Genomic DNA, 18233 nt, shown 5'->3' on the forward strand with positions numbered 1-18233 from the left:
TAGTTTTGGCAAAGACATACCCCTTGTACCATAAAGATAAATATTTAGTAATTGTAACAATTTCAGCCAATATGTAAACAATATAGGCATAGTACAAAAACAGGCAATAATGACGCATGCAAAAAGGATATAGTGTTCCAACATGGTCCAGCCAAAAAATAGTTGGCCTCGTTTGCCAATATCTATTGACACCACGAGTAGTATAATTTAGACAACTCCACTAGCCTAAGAAGCTGTATACAGAGAAACATTGAAACAATAAAGTCAAGGTATACCTGGTTTTTTAAATATTCAATAACGATCATTGGTTATAATTATATGAACACAGGTAAGGACTGAAATTAGGACAATTTGGGGCAAGAGAGGGGAGAAGTGAAAAGAAGAAACACATTTTTATGCTATTTTCTAATTATCAAATTGTGTCTCGCTTTAAAATTTAGAATATGAAGGTGCCTTTTTCGATAAGGAACTTTACATAATTTTTCCTATTTAATAAATTCTTGGGACCCCAGCATCTTAGCTAGCATGTTTCCACCTACTTTGTAGTGACAAGAAGAATGTGCAAAGCATGTGCAATCAGATGATCTGTGATTGATCCTAACATGCAATCCAACACAAATTCAACCTACATTATTGCCTCAGTTGCTTTCGGCTCGAATTATATATACATATTTAAAAAAAAATTAAACTGTATGCATTTAATAAAAATATACTTATTCTGAATCTGCTAACTTTAGATCCTGAATTCACCTCTGGCGTTGACCATTCACTAATCAACAATTTTACCATCTTTATTTTTTGATTATTAATCAGAGTTGTTGGCACTGTTCATTTAAGAATAATCAGAACAGATTGGCCTCACTTTATCTGTTTAATACGAGGTGTTTGTATTTTGTCCATAACTATCTCTATATGAACAAATTTAGTTCCCGAATTCTTTGACGGCTTGCTTCCATTCGGGCTTCAATAGCAGCCGGGTTCACGGAGCATTGAAGTAGCCACGACTTTAGTCGTAGTCAGTTTAAACCCATAAACCCAGTCCACTTGCAGCCATGTTGATCAAAATGACTAAGTTTAATGACTTGACCAGTCACTAGCCCTCGTATTATAAGATTCTCTCACCCTGTGGTCGACATTCCATTCCCCTTAGTCGTAGGTGCTCGTTCTATTTTGATTTGAATGGGCCGGGGCTCCCGAGGTACATATGGGTGCTTCTATCCCCTTACCGAATTCTCTGTCATTTTCTGTAATATTTAGTGTTGTAAGATGTTGTAATAAATGTTATAGTTGAAAGAAATTTGTGCTTCTTTCACCCTGCAGCACAAACACTATGGAGAGAGGGTTTCAACAACTTTTGCTTTATTTAGTTGCGATGTCTTTCCAATAAAAGCATGTTGTACATGGACGGGAAACATATCATGTTAAAGGCAATGTATTATTGAACTAGTTTGACTCTAGGACAGTTCAACCATTTTTGCAGAATGCCAAAAGTACAACAAATAGTGGTTACTATTACTTGATTTTCTTTTTCAGATCTTGGAGCTAATTACTTCTCAAAAGTAAAGGATAAAGATCACTTGGAGCTAAAAATACAATATTCTGTTCTCTAGAACAACCAACAATTGTAGTTTGTTTGCCGAGAACAATTGTTTCGTCTTCCATAAAACTAAACACCACAATTGTACATGTTTTCCATAAACAAACCAACATGGAAAAAGCAAAACTGTTTGCAATCTGAGCACTTTGAGCATTCAGAACTTTGTTTTGGCAATCTTCGAATATTCAAAAAAATTTCTAAATTACACCATTAGTTTCACCCAGCTCCTTTGAGCAAAAATGGAGCCTTAAATATCAATGATCAGCTGATATGTTCAGATAGCAGTAGATACAAATAGAAATAAAATGTGGCACATCAGCAACATCATTGTTTTTTCCTCAATATGCAAATGCCATAATTTCATATTACAGAATACAAACCTTGATATTTTTTACCTTCACTTTTAATTCATATCTTATGTGCAAAATTGGAATAGAAGGCTCTTTGTTGTTTGACTAGTTTGTGACCACAGCTCCATGTACGAGTAGACATGGTTTTCTCTTCTACAAAATAACAGAATTCCTCAGCATAATACTTGCATCTACCAAACTCGTGCAAATAGAAGCACCACCTGCAAGTGAAACACGAGGAAATAAGTCTCAGGAGGATTCTACACAGAGAATGTTCCACAAAGACACTTTTGCACACTGAAGCATAAGGATATCCTATTCTTTGATCCATTTCAAGATTAAGGAAAACAAGGTCCTATTTTTTTTTTTTTTTAACATCTACCAGCCATGTAAGAGTACAACATAAGGTAGAGTTTTGTACTCCATCCCAATCAAAACAGCTATTGACAAGGAAACAGACTCCCATTCCGTAAATCCCATCCTATTACAAAGAAAAGTCAAATCTTAGTTTTGAACATTAGCAAAGAATCAATGGAATGGACAGCAGATTACTTTGAACAAATCAATGAATCATAATCATGAAAGCTAAAGTGATTCAAATGTGGAAAAGATAACATAGAATAAATACTACTTAGGGTTTAAACACTTCTGAGAAAGGGCATTGTGAGGGGAGGCTTTCTTCCTCTCTCTCTCTCTCTCCATTTTTTTTTTTTTTTTTGTATGTGTGTGTGTGTAAGATAGCTCTCAGCTCTGGTAAGACTGGCTCAGTAAGCCTACAGAAACAAGTGAGCATCTGCAGGCAACTTTCAGCTTCACCTTAGATCTCACCAGCAATGACACTAAGTTTCTATAGTGATCGAAACTTTTAGGTTTAGGAAAATGAAAAACTTCCAACATGCAGCTCTTCAAATTCTTGAGAGCTCGTGAAACCTTATCGCAGGCCTAGAATGTAAGAGAAGGCAAAATGGGAAAAAGAGAAAAGGGGAGCGAAGAAAAAAACAAGAAAAACGGGGAATACTAAGCTTGGCAATATGCAGAATTTGGTCTCATATCCTAAACCCTTTACTTCCTTGACAGAAGGCTTATATGTTGCAAACCTAATGAATACATGGTAATAACAAGACATAAAGCACATAAAGCAACTTGTAGCTTTAAGATATAAAATAAGTAACTGGTAGCTTCATTCTCCAAAAAGCTTTCGAGCTTTTATTACTTCATTTGACCTAAAAAAAGTCCCCAGAAGGCACCTTCTCTGAATATGTGCACCTGACTGTGCACAACAACACTCTCTGTGTTAGTAAGAAGAAACAAATAAGTGCCTCATCTTATACAAATTCTAGTAGACCAGGAAGATCAAAAGATTCAACAAGAAAACAAAACAGATATTGTAGCTCAAATAGAGTGAAGAATAGACACATGTACAGTAAGGATATTGAGATTACATGTTTTTGGACCTATTATACTTGATTGTGAAGTAGTTAGCATTTATAAACGGTTGAGATTCACTTTTTAGTAAAAGCATAATTAAAACATAAGAAATTCACAAAATCTCTTTCATTACCTCAATACCTTCCCATATTGTCATCAATTCAATGTCGGGAACAATCTAGCCAACAAACCAGCAGCAGCAAAGCACGGGACGGTAGTCAACGATACTCTTGAAAAGCTGGCCATTAGAGCACTTCTTTCTTAAAATAAACATTGAAGATGTCTATCATTAACCCTATTTGATTGAAAAAATAGTAGATGCTGCAGACGCCTCTGCAACTAAAGAAACAGGTTGACGAGCCTGCAAACAAGCACCTATCTCGAATGGGCGCAGCTCAGATCCATCAAATAGAAGGTTTACACCAGGATAAATCTCTTCTTTATTCTCAGCATCATCTTTTTCAACCTTAGTAGTAGTTACTGAGGGAGATTCCTCAACTGGCCTGGTGGCAGCCTCGTAAACAGGCGTCAGAGCGTATGATCTGCAAGTTTATTTGAAAAGCATGATAACAGAACTTAGAAAGAAGAAACTATATGAGCATTTTCAGCAATGCATTTCTGCTTCAGAGACAAGGTTACATAAGCTTTCTAAAATGATCTCGCTACAGCACATTATCCTATGGATTGGTTTTACTACTAAACTACTGTTCTTCTTGTTAAAGAACCTTTGCTATCCATCCTCTTTTATTCAGGTGCAGTGAGTTATCCAGATCCTATAGAGGGCTATGTTGCAGAGTGCAGATTGCCATGAAGCATCAACACGGGAAAGCATCCAAAGTGAGGGATGTTGGACTTACTCAATATTCTAAAGAACTTAGGAGTCATATAAATGTTAAGCAACACAAGCCAAGTCTCAAGGTTAAAACAATTTTTTTTACATGCAACAGGTATCTACTCCCTCCTTTCCAAAAAGATTGGCACTATTTCCTTGTTAGTCCGTTTCAAGAAGATTGACACCTTTCAATATTTCCTTAATAGGAAGCATTTAGAGCCACACAAATGTTATGACAAATTTAAGACCTCAAGTTTCAAAAGTTTTACGGCCGCACAAATGCTATAGCTTATTTAAGACCACATATCTCAAAAGTCTTCCCTTCTTTATTAAAGTTTGTGCCAAGTCAAACTAGGACAATCGTTTTGAGACAGAGGGAGTAATTATCTTCACCAACTGCTCAGCATCCTTGAAAGTTAAATGCCGAAAAAGCAGGTTAGAAAGTTTAAATTCCTCTGTCGCCGTCAAACTGCAAAAAAACTACTCCCTCCGTTCCAATTTACGTGAACCTGTTTGACTGGGCACGGAGTTTAAGAAAAAATGAAGACATTTTGAATTTGTGGTCCTTAACAAGTCAAAAGGGGTCCAGAGTATTTGTGTGGTTATAAAAGCTTCTCATTAAGGGTAGAATTGGATGTTTAAGCTAAATTGTTTCCAAATTTAGAAAGGGGTCATTCTTTTTGGAAAGGACCAAAAAGGAAATAGGTTCACATAAACTGGAACGGAGGGAGTATATCGTATACCATTATCTCACATAGTCAAAGAAAAGTGTCGACGACTTCTCGAGACCTACAATAAAAAAGAAAAAAGACTCGGATATGCCATGACATCCAAGATTAGGGCACTATGTACCTATCATGTCTCACAGAAAATGCATATACAGTAACAGTTTCATATTTAGTTTGTTTTGAGTGACAACCACCGGTAAAATTTTTGTAACAGTGGATGTCAGTAATTTACTCAACTGGTAGGTCAATGTTCCATGTTTCAAGTCCAACATCAGAAGCCTTCTACCATATGTTACTTCGATATGAGTTATGTGCCAAGTTTCTTGTCCCTCTCTAAGCATGTTGAACACAAAATGTTAGCATCTTATATATATATATATATATATATATATATATATATATCAGGAAAACATGCTTTCCGCAACACCCTGGCTCTGCAAGCTTCCCAAGACAATATGTTCTATACCAAGCAACTTTACATCTCCAGATCCCACTAATGGTGGTCATATTACTCGATAATGATCATTAATGACTGTTTCTCCAGGTACATACTCTTCCAGGGCATCCTTTTCCTAAAAGGTCTCTGTCCTGATGAGATGAAATCCTTGGAAAGTATTTGTAGAACAAAAAGAGACAACCAGAAAGTTGACATCTTACGTCTCAGATGGACAAATCAGCATGGTTATCAGTTTCACAAGAGAGTTATTCCAGATTTTATGCTAATTATAAACTTTCCACCCGGAAACTAATGAATCCAGATTACTGAAACATGGAAAGGGACCAGTAATCTAGAACAACATTAAATAAGTCCTTCTTCACATCCTGGGGGTTTTGTTCAAGGTGTAAGAGGGCTCTGATTAGCAACAACCATTTCTTCTGCTCCTACTTCTTGTGTCATTCATTGCAGCAAGCAAGAAAACAAAAGATTATCAGATAATTCCCTTTTTGAGTAAGATTATTCAGATAATTCTTTTACTATTTTGACAGTCAAAAGGTTATTCAGAGAGATCTTTTATCATTTCCTTCAGAATATTAAGTTTGTTAAATGTTTTGTTTAATAAATTAATCTGCTGAAATATTTCACCAAATAAGAGACTCTTGTTACTTGTAAGCAATTTTATATAACTACTTCCGCCTTTACAGTTGCATTTTAGCTTTTGTAAAGAAGGTTAGAAGAATTTTTTTTTATGTCATTCAGAAGAAAGCTTTCGTGGTGTTCTCTTCCAAACTTGTGCAACAACTACCTTTCCACGAACCCCAGTACGACATGCAAGGCAAAAGTGAAATACAAGCTTTTCAAAATACTAGCCCTACAATCCCTTATTTAGAATCAAGACAGATGCATAAACTGGAAACATGCCCTTTGAGGACAGCACTTAAATTGTCCACAATACATATCCAGATATTAAACAGTAAAATCTTTAAGTGCAATATGTCAGAGATTCTAAAGATAACAATATAGTAAGAAAAGTATAATCAATCTATGAAATGTGAGAGAGATTGATCAAAACGCACCTCAGAATATTGCCATCAAAACTCAGAACTTCTGTTCTAGATCTCTGCCGATGAGCAAGTTTTAGTCTGTGGTGTTCGCTAGAGACACCAGAAATGGGAGAAGAAGGATCAACAATGGGGTTCCACCTTCCACTTGCATAGGTCATAAGATGCCGGGATGATTCCTTTGGCTGCTCTTTCTGGTAAAGGAGCTTTGCTGTTGGACCTGTGGCCTGATACTCAGTACAAACATCTCGCAATCTCTTTCTTAACTCTTGCATTGCATCATGGTGCTCTCCAAATAAATCTGTTTGGAGTAGTTGTGAAGAAACTAATCTCTTGCATATATTATTACACAATTTTGGACTAAACAGTGGAATACCAAATTCTACACTTAGTGGAACCCATTCATACTTCTCGTCATCAGGTGTGATATTATCTTGGACTCTATATTTGTAAAGTCTTAACAGGCGAATATAACCAATGGTCCAAAAATTAAGTTTGTTAGACAGAGAATCTAATAGCAAATTCAGATTGAAAGTTTCTTTGGAGGACAGTCCTAGTTCCTCCCCTACTTGAGCTGTTGAACCATCAGAATTCTTCAAGGGCAAGGGAATATCCAAAGTAACAACTCTTCCAGCCTCATCGAGATCATATCTGCTGAGGGGAAGCACAAGGACAGCAGACTGCTTGAGTAGTGAGTTTATACAATGTAAAAGTATACTTCCTTTTACCAAGTTCCCTTCAGACTTCCCCCCTAAACCTCCAATGGAAGATCCATCCCATGACCATAGAAGTGCTTTCTCACAGCCAGCTAATGGTGCAGGAAGCATTCTTAATAAGTGACCTTTCATCAGAACAACTGACAGAGGTCCACTAGCAGTAGCAGAATATAGCACCAATTTCATCCAGGGTGTCATAGATGAATGGGAGGGAGGTCCAAAATGAACAGGGCCTTTTGGTCCTGGCAAAACTGAAGAAGGAGGAAGGGGAACCATGGATACAACGATGTCATAGTCGCGCAGAAATAGACGATCTAAAGTAGCCGGTGAGAGAGCAGCCAAGCTTTCACAGCGGAGTATATCCACGCGGTATTTTCTTTGTTTCTTCAACTCTTTATCAGCATCTAAGATGTCAGCGGATACTGATTTCTCATCAGTCTCAGAACTGACCTCTGGTTTGATCTCCCAGTCCGATTGATTTGTTTCTTTAGATTTTGTTCCTGATAGAGGTTCTTCATCATTAGGCACTTGGGGTGTTTCAGAATGTGGCATATCTTCATTATCTAGCTCAGATTTGTCTGTTGGTGTATCTCCTGATTTTTCAGAAAGTGAAATATCCTTTGTCATTGAAGTAGCATCCTCACTTCTTGAAGACGTAATGCCAGTCTTTTCTATTTCTTCAGCTGGAACCCCACCTGATGTTAGACATTCCAGGATGCACCGAAGACTAAATGCATGATTGGCAAACTCTTGCAGTTCACCTTCAAATTTTGTCCCCTCGAGTGTGCCCAAATCTTTACAAAGATCTGCAATACTAGCATGACCTAGTTTTCCCGCTTCATACAATGTCACCGCGTGTGATTTTAGACCTGCAAAACGGTTACTTCAGAGTTCAAAACAGATTGCAGAGCAAAAAACTGAAGTTCTGATACTGCAAACACAGAAATTCGATGCACACCCACAATGACATCAGGATAACCAATGAACTTAAGATCCATCCATGAAATTTGTACAGTATCAAAAAGTGAAACACAAAATAAAGTTTTGGTGTACAGTTAGCATATGGAAACAGTTACACAACTTCAAAAATGCGCAATAGGGAAAAAATCAAGCAATAAGGTCCTTTACAACCTAATCAGGGAATAAGATTTTTGAGCTGCATAAGAAAGGTGCTCTAAGCTAGACAAGATGGATGTGCGGTCATACAAGACTAGACAGGATTAGCAATGACCACATTTGCTAGAAGGTTCAAGTAACATCCATCGAGGATAAAATGAGAAGGTCAGTTGAGATGGTATGGTCATGTCTAGCGTGGACCGCCTGATGCACCACTCGTGAAACCATAATGAGTGAAGGCATTAAAAGGGAACGAGGTGGACCTAAAATCACTTGGAATGAAGCTATATTGATGGACCTACAATTTCTTCGGAGTCATGCAGGCTTAGTGAAAGATAAGGCACAATGGAAGAAAAAGATCTACATAGGAGATGATATATATTAGTTGAAAATATGTTTAAGTCGTGTTAGACTTTTACTCTACGTCCTATACTTTTCTAGGAGTTGTTTCGCCTTTCAGAGATTTATGCATGGGTAGGAAATATAAAGAACTTCTCTCTCTCTCTCTCTCTCTCTCTCTCTCTATATATATATATATATATATATAGAGAGAGAGAGAGAGAGAGAGAGAGAGAGAGAGAGAAGTTCTTTATATTTCCTACCCATGTATAATGTGTGTGTATGTCTGTATATATTATATTTTTCTTTCTATTCTATATAATACTGACCTAAGATGAGTTTAAATGGAGCAACATGGTTAGTGAGGATTCCTACCGCCAACCCCAACTTGCTTGGGACTGAAGCGTAGTAGTTGTTGTTGCTATATAAGAAAGGTGCTTTAACACAGACAGACAATCTTGAGCTGCGGCACAAGATGCTATTCTCTAATTACATCACTATAACTTTTTGCTTTAACACAGACAGACAATCTTGAGCTGCGGCACAAGATGCTAATCTCTAATTACATCACTATAAATTTTTTGCTTTAACACAGACAGACAATCTTGAGCTGCGGCACAAGATGCTAATCTCTAATTACATCACTGTAACTTTTTGGGAAGATCTGTCATGTTTCCCAGGAACAGACCAAGCTTTTCTCCTCGTACTTGCAGGAAAACTGGCTTTCACACATAACTATTCTGTTCACTGGCAGTAACTCAGTAGAAGTTCATTCAAAAGGTAGGAGACTTCAAGAAAGATGAGTAGTTGCAGCTGACATAACACCATCCATAAAATCCACAACAGAAACTTCAGTAGGTTTATGTATCAGAAAACCCCAGTTCGTTTTGCAAGCACCAGTTGAAAAGTGCTTTTAATAATGCATTTGGTAATAATGAATGTAATTGAATTACCATTCCAGGACCTATTTTGTTTATAGTGTTTGTCACAATCGTGAGAATAAGGAACACAGAAATACATTTGAGAGAAGAGAAAACCTGGTGATACAGATCCCATCATAAGATAAGATGTTATATTAGCATCAACAAGAAAAGCAACCCGAGCATAACCAGAAGTCCTAATATTATTCTCTGTCCATGGAATGTCTACTTGCTGAAAAGCACTGCCATCAGAGGACACATTTGCAGAGCCCAAGATGGCATGAGAACCATCTTCCTCGTCACTAAGAAGGCTCTTAGGTGACCCTGGAACATTAGGATCTTGCAGAATAGATGCTGGGTCTATTAGTTTGACAGCCCATCCCAATCGGCAAGCAAAAGATGCAGCCGCTTGAAGTTGAGAAAGATCAGCCTGTAATGTTGCAGCCAATTCAGCAACAGTTGAATTCTCACTTGAGACCACAAAAACAGCATACAGCACCCTGGATAATGAAGGTGACATGTTATATATGGACCCCCCGTGTATACCATATGGAAATATGATATGAGATTCCTGTGTTAATGGAAAGTGCCTTACTCCTCAATTGGATCTTCATAGGACTGCTCCCGGTTAGAAACAAATCCTTCAAGCCTTGAAACTGCAATATTTTGTGTACGAACAACCTAAAGTCTCAGATGAAAGGATTCAACAGAGCATAAAAGTGCAAGAATGGGCAGAATTTATTTAAAATATACTAAAGAACAGTTAAACCACAGATATAAAAGAGTTTCATCTCTTCATTCAATTAATATTCCTGACTGAATCTCTAACAAAAGCTCAATGTCTAATTCAGCTAGACATGATGTCTTATCATATATGAAGAGCATAAAAAATCTAACAGTAAAAATTTGAGTTACGGCCAATAGGTCATGGCAAACATCCATATGAGCATGATGAATTAAGCAACAACTGCATTTTTTGGAATGAATACGCTCCGTTTGGAACTGTTTCCCTTCTTAGCATAAGTAGGCTCTATTTGGAACGTCAAAATATCATCTTATGTTTGTTTCCGTTTAATTGTCAAAGAGACTTGATAGTCTAAGTAAATATTTTCTCCAGAGTTGAGACTCGCAGCTCCAATAACCTGGAGTGCAAAAGAAATTCAGAAGTTCCTTGCATTAGACGCAAGTTATTATTTGGTTACATTTAGAAGGTTTAAGTAGACCTAACCGTAGATAGGAAATTTTAAGGTTAAATGAATATGATATATACATGCCATCACATTGTGGAGAAAGCAATCCGAACTCAAATGTAAATAGTCTACACAAGAAATTTGCTCGCGCCTGGATTCAATGATAGACCAACTAGATCCAAGCAACAGGTAAGTCAAAGCATACCAACTTCTTATTCTGCACTCTGCAGGTGGTTGGATTCGGAAAGAGGTCACATGAAAGTAAAATTGAGGTGCAATACCCATCACCTCCCAGGTAATTTACTAGATGGAGGTCAAAAAATAAAATGATGAAAGGTTAACCAAAAGAAGCAATTTGGTAGATTTATTCCAAAATATTACAAAAAGAAACATAAATGGTGTCTAACCTTTAAAACGATCATCAGGGTAGACCGGCACATCAAAATAGACTAGTCCTCGTCGATGAAGCCCCTTTATGATTTCAGGATCAAAAAGAATGAAAGCATTTGCTTCTTCCTTGCAGATTTTATCTATTGTTGCCGTTTCTTCTTCAGTCAATTTCTATGAAAAGGAGAATAACAACAAAAACAAATATTTCAATCGCCACGTCGGAAAGCCAGATATTTCTTTTCTTAGGATGGTGGTGTCAACTTGCCTTGAATTCCTCTAGGGTAAAATTGACAAGACAAACTCCCCACCATGGCTCAATAACAAAGTCCACCGGCTGTGTAGGCAATAGTTCTTTCGCTATTGATTTGTTTAGCTTCCACATAATTTTCTGTCAAGATCCAAAATAACTGAAATTACAATAGACAACATGACGAAAAGCCTAGGTTAGCCACAGAGCTCAGGACGGTGAGATTAATAGATCTTCCCTGAACCCTGACCAATTTGGGCAAAGGGACAAAGGTATTCAGCCAGCATCCTTCATTAATCTTTCCACACGAAACGGTGTATTATATTCTCTCGATGTTTTCCTCTTTTGCATTGCCCCCAAAAAAAGGAGACATTCACAAGCAGGAGGATATAGAAAACTTCTGGAAGGACTGGAATGCTGTCTGGAGAACTAAACCATTATGTTTTTTAGGGCAGTTTGCTTGTAATGAAAGAAATCGAAGATTGTTTCATGATATTGAAATGGATATAGCTAACTCCAAACGATTTTTGATTCATGTATTTTTTTCAATGTAAAGAGAAGATTCCCTTGTATAGATGACTGGAACAGTTTGTTAGCTAAGTGTAGTTAAGCCTGTTTTCAGCTCTGTACAGAATTTCAATACCATCATGTTGTGATGTCGATAAGATTCTGATTTATCACAAAGAGATCATGAAAGTGGGCATACTTGTGTATGGGGATTAACAGAATTGAAACTCAAGAATGATTACTGCTGGTGACCTCTAATGTTGGAGGGTCCGCCTTAGATGATCACCTTATTCAGTTAAAGGGTAACATTGGAGGGATGCACTAGTCTAATCACTTATATTGCAATTTCCGCTCCAAGTCATTTAAGCCATTTAAACCAAGACAAGGGGAGGAACTTACAACGTAATCCAGAAGCAGTGAAAAAATATGGGAAAGAATTTTCTTTTCCAACAGTAGGCCATGTACTAAAAAAGTCCGCGTCAAGGATAATAGAATTGCTAGTGAAATTGTAAGTGTAGTAGTTAACCTTGGTGCGGCAAGTAGTGGAGAAAACTAACAGCAAACGGAAATAGAGAAATAAAGATGGATTTTATTTTCCAAAAGAGATAACTTAAGCAGCAATGAGAACATTAATAATCTGCAAAATGGCAGCTTCTTTGTTAAAATAAAAGAATACATAAATAAATGGCTTAAACTTGCAAAGACCCTAATGTCGTGACAAAGTAAGACATCACAAAATACCCCTATTTTAAGTTGAAAATGCTGCTAACCTAAACCCTAACTGTAAACACAATAAAACAGCTTTAAACCTATATAAATCCTGCAAAAGCCTACCTAAAAGAACAAATTCCAGCAGGAATCTAATTTTCTATTTCTACTACTTGAAACTTATAAGTTTAACAAATCCTGCTTTCATGGAGCATCATGACCTTTACTTGCTATCTGTCACAATAAATACGAACACGAGACAATACCTTAGATCTGCACTTGTTCATGATGTCAATAAATTCATTTCTTCCAATTCCAGTAAGCCGTAAGGCATCTGCAGCACTAAAATTTGGGATGCTGTCATAGGGTTGCTCTGCATTCATGAGAAACAGAGAGTCAGAAACCCCATAAGACTGGTAGCAATTGCAAAGAACCTGAAATTTCTGTGAACAATCTAGTGATAGCTGAAGAAGTAAGGACACGTTAACATTTGCAATCTATAGAAATTATTGGTATCAATTGCAAAGAACCTGAAATTTCTTTGGACAATCTAAATGACCAGAGCAAGAAGTAAGGACACGTTAACATTTGCAATCCATAGAAATTATGACATTGAGAATCAACAGTCAAATGCAGAAAACTGTGAGGAAATCTTAGTATAAACAGTTGACAGCAAACACCGAATAATTCTTCTACAGCACATGCTAGATTGTTTTAATAAAAAGACCATATAGGGCAATCACTGCAGAAAAGATAGCACATCCGACACTACTATAGCATGCAAACAAATTAAAGATGAGTAAATACTCCATCCATGTCAATTTATGTCACATTCTATCTGTTTTGAAATGTCCAAAACAATATTATCTTACAACTTTCAAAAGTTTCAAGTGTCCATATATTTAACTATTCAGTCATTTGAACTGATGTATTTCTCCATCTAACTGACTACTGAACCACTGCTTTATTAGTGTTATGTTATCCACTACTACTAATATAATACACAAGTCAAACTAATATCTTAAACTACATTCCTAATCAAATGTTGTCAAACTGAGAAAGAGGACCACCTTTTAGCAGTGACAAAGACTGGGCAAAAGACTGTATACAAGAGGTACACATGAATGGACTTTAGAGAGAGAGAGAGAGAGAGAGAGAGAGAGAGAGAGAGAGAGAGAGAGAGAGAGAGAGAGAGAGGAATGCTGCTGAAATATTTGGTTCAGGATCCGCTCTTGTGTCAAAAGCACAATATAACTATTAAGCCGTCCAAAGAGTTCTCTTCCAGAAATAATAGCCTCGAATTAGTAACTAAAAGTGCAAGCATTTAAGCTGCATATAAACTTGCAGAAATGCCCAGTGGAAAGGTATCATTTTTTTTGTTGACAAGCGCAATCATCTTTAAGCAAAGAGAATTTAGGACATAATCTAAGTACGCTATACAGCATGTCAGCATCAGAATCTACTTAAAATTTGGAGCAAAGAAAATACACCCTCAATAGTCAATTCTGAACTAACATGATAGGAGGCTATACCATTTTTCATGACTTCAAAAATCATGTCGCAGTAGTATCTGAAAGGAGACACCCTCATGACACGGCAAACATACTCCGCAAGGTGATATGGAAAGAGCTGCAAGCAGAATATAATGACATTTAAGTTATTGTGCATTAGTCCCAACTCATTAGGTGCATATCCAAGATATAACTTTATTGGTCTTGAAGGTAATAAGAAATCAGCATTTGACTAATTTCTCATTATCTTCACCGGGACATCTTTTACTCTCACTTCTTTTCTCTTCTACTAATAATTTCTCTAATTGATTAATTGGGATGCCATCTTTATTATCAGGAGATTAAATAAATAAAATCTAATTGGGCAGAAAAAGTACCAAGTCTTTTTATAGAAATGTATGCTTCATAAACATTAAGGCATTAAAATTAAAATAGAGAACACATCGTTAAAAAAAAAACAAGATCAAAAGATGACCAAGTCTTTCGGTACATATGTACTTCTGTGCCAAAGGCAATGCCCTTACCTATGCCCAAATATTTAAATACGCATAATGCTTTTTAGTCCCCCCGCCCCACAAAAAAAGAAAAAAAAAAAGCAAAGAGACTATATAAAAGAGTTGCCATAAATCCTTTTCTTACTAATGTGAAAAAGAAGGAACTGCACTGATCAGGAGAAAGCTTTGTTTCTTTTTCAGTAAATGATGCTAAATTTTTTCTTTCGTCTAAGCCTTTCGATTAGCATGTCTCACAATAAAAACAAGCTTACTTTTATGGCTTCAATTGACTTTCTAATGACTTGCAACCAGTACATTGTAAAATTGAATAGATAATCCACGATAAACAAATTACATCTTTAATATTCATTAAAAACTTTGGAGCTATGCACACTCTTGTGTCAGGAAAAACATATGATGATCTAAGTTATGAATATATCACGTGAATACTGATTTCAAAAGGTAAAACATGTCATGTAAGAAATAAACGGATTGAAATGGTGGAAACTGGAAAGTGCATAGCTTCTTTAGTTGGAACTCTGTCCCCGTATTGATCAGAATGGGAAACCAAAACATGTCTTTTTCGTGAATAGAACAAGAAATTTTTGAAAGAAAAAAGTTTATATTAGTTAAAAACATCATTTTTTTTCCTTCTTTCATGTCACTACTTTTCTAAGCAGAACTGTTTTTCGAGTAAAATCTATAACAACTTTGTAGTACAAAGGATGAGAAAAAATTTCCACCCAATACACACCGCCAAGTTCCTTCGGAGATAGCGCAACATTTCTTCATAGTATTCACCTTCTTTACACACTTTACGAGCAAAGCAAGTGTTCCACAGGAGTCTCTTCTTTATGCAATGTTCAATTATCCTGCATAAACCCCAATCAGTAGAAAATATAAGCACAAGTAAACTACTAATTGCAAGAATAGCAGGTGATAGTCCATAAGCAAAAGAAAGATTTAAAATGAAATATTTACAAGTATCATATCATTGATCATCGTACACAACAAAAATACTAAATCTAACTCAAAACTTCACGAAACTAATATTAGTGAATCTTTTTTGTTTTTGATAAGGTAATAAATTTTATTGATAAATACTGGGCACAAAACCTGCATACAAGAGGTACACCAAAAAGTGGAGACCTGCATAATAATATGATTCTCTACGAATAGCACCCAATCTTCTATACAAAGAGGAACTGCATGGGTGCACCAAAAAGAAATAAGGGATATAAAAGATTATTTTCTATTAGAGTGTTGTATCTTGTCTTGCTACAATGCTAAATCCAATTAATCAACCGATCAACTACTCCTCAATCCCAAACTAGTTGGACTGGCGGTATGAATCCTCTAAATATCCCGCTCTATTAGGAGCCATTTAGGGGTTCTTGGGTTCTCTATATGTGAATTCACTTCTACGAGTTTCGCATAGCCGCTCCAAGTAAGGATAAAGGAAGAGGGTTGCAGTGGAGTCAACTTATAGCGAGTCCATGAGTCAAACCACAATAAATAAAAGTGGATCAATGATCACAAATGCACATTCTTGGGATCAAACTGTATCCTTAAAGTTCTAAAAAGAGTGTTCATGAAATGTTATAGCTGGTGGACCTCCTAAAATTGACGTCAGACAACAGAACATTCATGACAAACAGTTATAGACCTAGAAAAGGTTGCACTATCTCACCACTCACTACTGTTAACCATTCCACTTTTAAATGAACCTAGACTGTCCTAGTAAACACAGTATTCCCAACTCATTACACATCATTACAGGTTTGCTCAAGATTGATAGCCTTGTATACACCTGTTCGCTTCATACTTAATTGCAGAAGGTCAAACAAAAAGTTACAACCGAAGTTAATATATCCTACACAAGTTCAAATAGATTTGTGACATTGAACTTCAAGCATGCCAAAAATTTAACAGCACTGCGTTGTCCTAAACTCCACTACCGGACATGTATGCTTTCATTGAAATTGGTGAATAGTGTGACCACCTTTATTTACTCAATTATATCTTCAACCAATGCCATCATGTGCTAGCAAGCCTTGTTCTTTTTCATGGGTCAAGCACGCGATTTTTTTCTAACGAAGGATAGCGGTGAGATTTGAAACCGTAATCTAATACTACGTTGAAGTGTAACCACCTCAACTAAAAGTTTAAACAGTTTGATACGACACTTTTATTTTCTTAATTATGTCTTCAACGGAACATTTATAACCTTTCATCCTCTGTTTTGATATGAGACAAAAGAAAATCTTGAGTGAATCGAAGTGTCATACCTCACGAAGTAGCATAACCATGCTAAGTTGAATCGATGGAATTATTAATAATAGCTTCCAACCACAAAATTGGACGAAAGCAGTAGGCACCACCATAAACATGATTTGGAAAGAACTAAAAAAAGGAAAACAAACCTTCTGTGCCAATCTTCTTTGGAATTTACCGTGGCCTGAAGCCGCTTCGGAAGATTCTCCCAGGGACATTCTTCTTTGATTGCTTTAAGTATTAACTGTTCCTCAATTGTAGCCGGTATACGCTGCATTTTAATTTTCCTCACTCACTCTTCAACTGCCTAGACCCTGTAATTGATCTTAAACCTCATTGTTAAACAACATCTCCAATTCATCAACACCATAACTACAATAAATCACAGTAATTGATCACACATTTCCGACTATTGAATCTTCAATTTTACTGTGAATTAAAAGCAATGAGCTTAAGAACTCACATGAATTCGGATCAAGCGAAGCTAGGAGTCAGTTGATGAGCTGGACTGTAACCGGGTCGGATCCTGCTGGAATGATTCGGAGCTCTTTCAGAAGAGGAAAATTTGAAGATCTAAAAATGGTTGCTGTGAGGAGTAATTGCAGACAGGGAAACTTCAGAGCACGAAAGTGGGGCCCCTTTAACTCTTTCTTAATTAAATAAATATTGCTCCGGTTAGTCGCCGTTGGATTTTACCTGTAATTAGACGGCCGGTCATTTTGTGATGGGAAAATATAAATAAAAGAGAAAACCTTTAACATGCATCATGCATGTTTAAAAAAAGAAAAGAGCCTGTCTAAATCGAATAATTGCCTGACAAAATCAAGGGTAAAAAATAAAGCGAATAACTGTAGTTTTAATGTATCGTATTATATTTTTTTTTATACATATAGTATACAAATAAATTGTATCATTTGCTTTGATTTAATACATATTTAAACGGTATATTTTTAACAAATACTCATAAAATAATTAAAGATGACCTTTTCGTAATTTATCACCAATTGTCTCTTGTAAGTATACCATGTTCTTAAATTTGTGCAACTCCAATGAAAGTAGTTGAAAATATAATGATAATAAGATTACACTTTAAAATAAAATTCAAGTAATAGCTAAATATTCATGAGGGAAAATATAATTTTACATTGAAGACATTTAGTAGTTAAAAACAAAATATCAATATGTACTGAAAACTAACATTTTCACCTAAAGTCATTACATGTCTTTCAATTATGGGATTGCAACTTTCAGCCTACGCAAATTAAGTAGATGATCAATTTTATCTTTAGTTTTATGATTTTATGATATTTTTTTAAGTGCAATTGGTATTTATCATGAAAACTTCCATATAACTAATTTAAAATAATAATTAGTTGTGTTATACTA

The 18233-nt window shown here is 36.1% G+C and overlaps 1 protein-coding gene across 2 annotated transcripts; it reads right to left on the reverse strand.

Moving 5' to 3' along the window:
* Positions 1-1724: 1724 nt before the first annotated feature.
* LOC109241756 (protein FAM91A1) lies at positions 1725-17575 on the reverse strand. Of its 2 annotated transcripts, XM_019408529.1 has the most exons (12): positions 17311-17575; positions 16997-17161; positions 15328-15445; positions 14101-14197; positions 12835-12941; positions 11372-11494; positions 11124-11277; positions 10122-10182; positions 9644-10026; positions 6451-8020; positions 3509-3917; positions 1725-2168 (listed from the first exon to the last, which is right to left on the reverse strand). In XM_019408529.1, exons 2-11 carry the CDS (start codon positions 17122-17124, stop codon positions 3671-3673), a joined length of 2988 nt encoding a protein of 995 aa, XP_019264074.1. In that variant the 5' UTR covers positions 17125-17161; positions 17311-17575; the 3' UTR covers positions 1725-2168; positions 3509-3670. The 2 variants fall into 2 exon arrangements, with proteins under 2 accessions (XP_019264074.1, XP_019264075.1); XM_019408530.1 differs by lacking the exons at positions 16997-17161; positions 17311-17575 and having other exon boundaries at positions 15375-15446.
* Positions 17576-18233: the final 658 nt, after the last annotated feature.

The sequence above is a fragment of the Nicotiana attenuata genome, unplaced genomic scaffold (assembly GCF_001879085.1).
Source record: "Nicotiana attenuata strain UT unplaced genomic scaffold, NIATTr2, whole genome shotgun sequence".
In the NCBI taxonomy this organism is placed as follows: Eukaryota; Viridiplantae; Streptophyta; class Magnoliopsida; order Solanales; family Solanaceae; genus Nicotiana; species Nicotiana attenuata.